A 6805-nucleotide genomic window follows, 5' to 3' on the forward strand; every position below is an offset into this window, starting at 1 on the left:
AGGAAGCTGGCAGGAGGCTAAGCAGGAGATCCCCTTTCTGTAGACAAGAGCCGAGCAGCTCAGGTTTCCTGCCAATCTGGCCGCAGGCCTGAGCCTGAATGTCCAGAATCTGGCAGCTGCCGGGGACCCAGCTTTCTCTGATAAATGCTTGAACGTGCTGCCTGAGAGGGACGGGGCTGTGGGCAGGTGATGCTGACAGTGTCGGCCAGACGGTCCCATGCAGAGGGAACACGTGGCCCGGGAGCCACAAAGCCCAACCCTACAGACAGCAACTTCCTGGATCCAGCTTCCTCCATCACGCAAGGTAATGAGGAAGCACACACAGCTCCTGGCAGGACACGGGGCAGACACAGTGCTGACGCCTCAGTGGCTCAGGCTGTCACGCACAGCAATACCTCGCAGGTGTTGAAACAAACCCTCACTGCTGCTCTTGCAAATGAAAATCCTCTAACTTCCTCTGGGGCTGCGTGTGTTTCCTGTGGAGGACCCCTCCACAGTGGGCCATCTACGATGGTGGCTTGTGAGACGGGCCAGCAGCTTTGAAGAAAGAGCCCGACACCTGTCCACACCACCCTGTCCTCCCCAGACCACACCCCTACAGTGGTCCAAAAAAAGCCTTATTTGGGGGGGAGGTTGGAATATGAAAAAGTTTCGTCCTCACCTTAGCAGTAAGGAAAACACTAAAGTGCTCATTGAAAGAGAGCACAGGGTGGTCTGCAATTCTTTTCAGGAATTTATCCAGAGCTTTTCTTCTGGTCTCCACGAACTCCTCCGAGAAACGATCCACAACACCTTTCACCACAAACTTCTCAGGAAGAGGCTGTGAAGGCAGGGGGAAAAAATAATCAGGGTCACTGATTAGATCTTGCAAAGAGAGGCCCCCAAATAATTCCACCTGTCCAGAGCAATGTCTCCACCTCAGCCAGATCTTTGCACAGCTGGTACCAACAGTTCTGAACATTACAGATGGAGCAAATCACAACTGCCCTATGCATTTCATAACGAGAGAACTAAACCACCTGGGCCGAGTCCCTGGAAAACTGGAGCCATCACCATTTACCCATGAAATCCAGGGTTGTGGTAGCTTCACATCTTTCAGTGACAGACTCTAGGATGGGAAAGCTCCGGTAAGAAAGGAAAGTTCAGGAAAGAAGACAGACAGCACCCATCACACAGCTACTTAAATATATCAAGATGCTATACCCAGGTTAAGGGGTAAAAAAGGAAACTTGGTGAATCAAGAAAGAGGTACATGAGACTAAACATATTTTTAAAATACCCCTTTGGATCCTTTTTGTTTTGGTGGGGAGAGTCAGGTTGATACCTTCCTTCATTTCCTGGACTCAAATTTCTCCGTCATATTTACATTGAGTTAATATCATGGGCAATTTAAAACTACCTGGGTTGGGGCCCTCCCTGGTGGTACAACAGATTGAAGCAAAACACTATGAAGCTATCACAGCCACTGCAGCAAGAGCTCAACCCTGGGCCGGGGAGCTGACCCACATGGCACAGCAGACCTCTCCTGTCTTGCCCACTGCTCCCCTCAGCAGTGTATTTCAGTCAATCTGCCTGTTCTGTTCCCACTGTCTCTGGTGAATCGTCTCATCCCCTGCACCTCTGACCTGTACCCCAGTTCTGTATGTATAAATAAATAAATCTTTAAAAAAAAATAAAATGAAATTACCTGGGTTACTAGGGGTTTATTGAGTGTTAACCTGTTTCCTTTCTAGTTTGGGGCCTACCTTATTACTACCACATGCACAATATGCAAATGGTTCCAAAATGTAAGAGCATTTATATTACAAGAGGAAACATCTGGTAGCTATTTGTGCAATGATATAAAAATGGCCAACAAGGGCCCTCCCTGGTGGCACAGTAGGTTAAAGCACAGCACTAAAAAGCTAAAGGCACTTCAGCATGAGTTCGATGCCCGCCCCAGAGGTGATCCACATGGCATGGATCCTGACCTCTCCTGACCCACCCGCTGCTCCTCTCATCAGTGTACTTCAACGATCTGCCTGTTCTGCTCCCCATTATGACTCTGGTGAATCCTCTCACCACCCTTGCACCTCTGGCCTGTACCGCAGTTCTGTATGCATAAATAAATAAATCTTAAAAAAAAGAAAGAAAGAAAGAAAGAAATACAGGATTGGGGCAGACACAGAGGCTGCCCAGCCCAGTCAAAAGCAGCAGAGAAGCTACCTTCCAAGGGTCCAGTTGTCCTTTAGGATAATGCCTTTATTCTGGTTAGCTCTTCTCCCATTCCTTCAGACCGTCATTCTTCTTAAAATCCACATGTAAGTCCCAACCTTTCTTGCTAACCAGATTACCAAGTCAAAACCAGGTATAAAGACATCCCACGGAAATTCCACAACTAGCTTCCTTCCTCCACAGAAACTCATCTCTGGTTCCCATTGGCATCCTCCTCCTCCCCAAAGGCTAATATGCCACCCATGTCCTTGGCCCGTCACTTCACAACTACACACTCGTCATCATCAATTAGCTACCCCTCCCTTCCCTGTACCTTCAGCATCTCACATCTGGATCTATTCCACAAGTCAAAAAATATGGCTGGTTCTCTTTCTACCAGGAAAACAATAAATCCAACTATTTCTGCACTTACAACTACATCCCCGCTTCCATTCTCCTTCTGTCGCCTTCAGCTTTTTTGTAAAAAATCACTTGTCTTTAATCCACTCTTTCCACTGACTTCTCAGTCCCTCTTCCCAGCCTTCCCCACCCTAAACAAGGCCATCTTCGATGCTGCCTTTCTCTGTTCTGTCCCTACCCCATGAAGAAACAGCTCTTTTAAAGATGATCGATGACTTTCTAATTGCCAGACCCAATACACATTTTCTTGATCTTATTTCATGAGTCCTATTGAGTACATTCTCATTTGCTATGCAGATGAGCACTTGGGAGAAAGACCTAATGAGCAAATAAGTGGTTGGATTTGCCTCATTTAACATAACTGATGACCTCCTGAAATAGTTATCCATTCTTTGGATTTAGTAGATTGAACTTTATGTTTAATGAATCAAGGAACTTGCTATTTAAAGGAGCCTTGGAGTGAATCCTTCTGCAAACAGAATTTTTTTCTGCAGTAACCATTATTACTCCCAAATGTATACTGCTTTGTAAATTTGTGTCTTCTTGAAAGGACACACCTACTGTCAGCCTCACCTTATTAATTACCTTCAAGGTTGTTTATGCACAGGAATCTAGGCTTCTGGTTAAATCCTGTGTGTTATGGTCTGCAAATGTGATAATACAAGTGAAGTAGAGCTCAACACAACTCCAAGAACATATCAGTGTTGAATGAATCCCAGTTGTTTTTATTCATTTGCAAACAAGGAGGACAGAAATCAAAAAGGAGAGTAGACGAATGGTAGAAACTTCTGTGTGTCCGTTAAGCCAAAATGTTTTTAAAAATCACCTGGGATACCATTTCACACACACCCACTTGGATGGCTAAAAAAAGAAAGAAAGAAAAAGAAAATAACAAGAGTTAGCCAGTATGTGGAGAAACTGGAATCCTTAATTGTTGGTGGGAATGTTAAAATGGTGCAATCACCATTAATGGAAAATAGTTTGGCACTTGCTCAAAAAATAAAAAAAAAATTAAACCTAGAGTTACCATATGATCCTGCATTTCCATTCCTTGGTATACAGCCAAGATAATTGAAAGCAAGTGTCCAAACAAGAATTTGCCCAGTAAATGTTCAAGTGGCATTGGTTATAACAGTTGGGCTGGGAGGGGGCTAAGGGCTGACTGCTTAATGGGTACAGGGTTTCTTCCTGGGGTGATAAAAGTGTTTTAAATTAGACAGTGGTGACTATAAAATTTGGAGAATATAATAAGGACCACAGAATTCCATCATTTAAAAAGTTGTTTTTTATGTTCGGGTAATTTTGCTTCAACTTTAAAAAATGTGATGATGAAGCAGATGTCAGAGAAGTAAGAAGATGCTGTGCAGCTGGTTGTGAAGATGGAGGAAGGGGCCATGAGCCAAGGAATGAAGGAGGCTCAAGACACTGGAAAAGGCAAGAAATAATTCTCCTCTGAGCCTTCAAAAGGAATGCAGCTTTGCTAATACTGTGATATTAAGTCATAGAGGCTGATGTTCGTTGCCTGACTTCCAGAATATATGAACTTTCTATATGTGAAATCACTTTCTGAAAGTCATATTTCAAGGGAGGAGGAGGGAAGTAGGAGTAGAGATGAGATAAGATCGGTCATACATTGACACATATTGGAACTGAATGATGAGGGTGTGGGTTCGCTGTGCTGAATAGCTCCACTTGAGTATATTTTGACAGTTTCCGCAATGAAAAAAGTTCATAAACTATATATGCATGTATAATGTTGGAACCCACCAAAAAATTCCTATTTGCAAAGCATGACAACAACCCATTAAGTATTTCAAGGTTTAATTTTAAAATATTTACATTTTTATAGCATTTGATACTTTGGTAAGACACTTTCACATATATTATGCTTTATGTTAATTTATAAGAAAGATTTTTATAATCTGTGAAACCAAAGCAAATTTCCTGTAGATGATCACAGAATACCTAGTATTTCTGGGTGAAATATCTGGACAAAGATTTCAATTGCTCACTCATTAAATGTCCAACTTCCTCTGGTGAGAATTAAAATTGTTGCTTCTGTGCAACTCAGTAAATATTTGGTGTACACCTACTACATTGACTAAAAATTAGTTTTTCTACTTTTTAATCAAACCAACAGAAAATATGGCTAACTAACAAAGAAATAAAAGGGCATCAAGATTTAAAAACCTTGTGCATACAGAGAACAATGACTAAACCTTGTTGAATTAAAAGTACTCAAAAGTTTAATTAGTGTCCGCCTACTTATTGCCTACTGAGTAAACTAACAAGAACATTTAACAGTGCTTAAAAAGGAGGAACTAGCTAGAAAATAAAGCTCAATTTTCATCTGATTATTTCATGTAAAGAAAAACAGTTGTTCCACTATACATGCCTTCTCACTAACTCCTGTGAGAAGCTTGTGAGTTCGCCACTACCCAAATCAAAACCAGGTGCATAACAATAAAAATGCACCTTCCAGCAAAGGGTCTTTCATAAGTATTGAAGCAAAAATCAAATTTATAAGTAAAATTAAAGAGTTAATAAATGTATTTGTTAGATATTCAAAAACCTATCTACGCCCGTGTAGTCACAAATCTTCCTGCTATATAACTAGTTGTGTCTCAGTAAATGGGGCAGTGTTAAATCCAACTTTTGATCCAATAAAGAATTACAAAACAAAGCCATGTCACAATGAAGACTCGTTGGCATTCAACTATTAGATAATAAAGACAAAAATGAATTGCTGATGCAAGATAACAAACACACAAATCTAGCACTCTTATAGCTTAAAGAGGGCCTTTAAGAACATGTTGATCCTGATTTTAAAATTCCAGAAGAACAAAACAATATAAAAAGAGGAAAATCTGTTACAGAATAACAAATTACAATGCACTGGTAATGGGACAGAGTTTGTTAAAGACACAAAGCAGACTGGCTTGAGAGAAAAGTCAGTCAATATCAAGCACCTTGTGATTCTTCTCAGGCAAAGGAAAGGTTGGCTTAGAAGGTAAGAGGTTGGGTTTCTCTGGCATAGCTCCAGATACTGCCAAGCTCAGAAGCAAAGGGATTAGAAACAAGACCAGATCTCAGGACAGTCACTGGGGAAAGGAAGCCAGGTGTCTCCCCAGGACCACAGTCTAACTAGCTGTCCACCTCCACCTTCCAGTGAGCCAGGGCAGGGGCTAGCTTCATCTCCATGTGCCTTACATAAGCAATAGAATTGAAAGGTCAAGATTTTTCACACATCTTTAACCCCAGTGGATTTAATTTGGCAAAACAAGAACATCTAGGAACTCACCACCATTCCCCCCAAACTTCCCAACTAATTCAAAGTGGTTTCTAAGTAAATAAGAAAACAAATAGAAAAGTCTTGAAAACAAAATATATTAAGAGGTAAGACCAACCCAACAATTCTACTCATAGGCATCTATCCAAAAGGCACAAAAATACTAATTCAAATGGAAACCTGCACACCTATGTTTATAGCAGCACTATTTACAATTGCCAAGATATGGATGTAGATGTAAATCTTGGCATTTACAAAGATGTAAATCTTTGCAACATACGATTCAGCACAGGATGGCTATGATACCAGACAAATAATCAGCCAATTAATTGATAAATTAGACTTCACCCAAATGAGAAGCCTTTGTGTTCCAAAGGACATCCTAAGGAAATAAACAGTTATTAGATGAGAGCTATTTTTACAAATCCTATACATAATAAGGCACTTGTATCAAGATATGAAGAACTACCAGAACTCAGAAATAAAAAGATAACCGATTTTAAAATGGGCAAAGGATCTGAAGATAAGAAATGGCCAAAATGGACATTAAAAAAAAAAATCAACATTATCAGAGAAGTGTGAACCCAACCACACTCAGGTACCGCTTCACCGATAAAAAAAAAAAAAAAGACAGATGATAACAAATGCTGATGACAATGTGGAGAAGGAAGGTGGGATCTTCGTGCACTGCCAGTGGGAATGCAAAATGCCACTGCCACCGTGGAAAACAGGCTGACAGTTCCTCAGAAGGCTAAATCCAGGGTGATATAGGAGTAAGTATTCAACTCTTAGGTATATTCCCAAGAAAGTGAAAATACAAGTTCACACAAAAACTTGCACGTTAATGTTCTTAGCAGCATTACTCCTAATAGTCAAAAAGAGGAAACAACCCAAATGTCCATG

General features: G+C 41.0%; 1 protein-coding gene across 1 annotated transcript in view; it reads right to left on the reverse strand.

Annotated features, from left to right (window-relative positions):
- SNX30 (sorting nexin family member 30) overlaps window positions 1-6805 on the reverse strand; it is an 87124-nt gene that overhangs the window by 27924 nt on the left and 52395 nt on the right. The window contains exon 3 of the mRNA XM_004677951.2: window positions 662-820. Coding sequence (XP_004678008.1) covers window positions 662-820 — 159 coding nt within the window. The remainder of the gene's footprint in view (window positions 1-661; window positions 821-6805) is intronic.

This window comes from Condylura cristata, unplaced genomic scaffold (assembly GCF_000260355.1).
Source record: "Condylura cristata isolate star-nosed mole 26May11 unplaced genomic scaffold, ConCri1.0 scaffold00006, whole genome shotgun sequence".
Taxonomy (NCBI): Eukaryota; Metazoa; Chordata; class Mammalia; order Eulipotyphla; family Talpidae; genus Condylura; species Condylura cristata.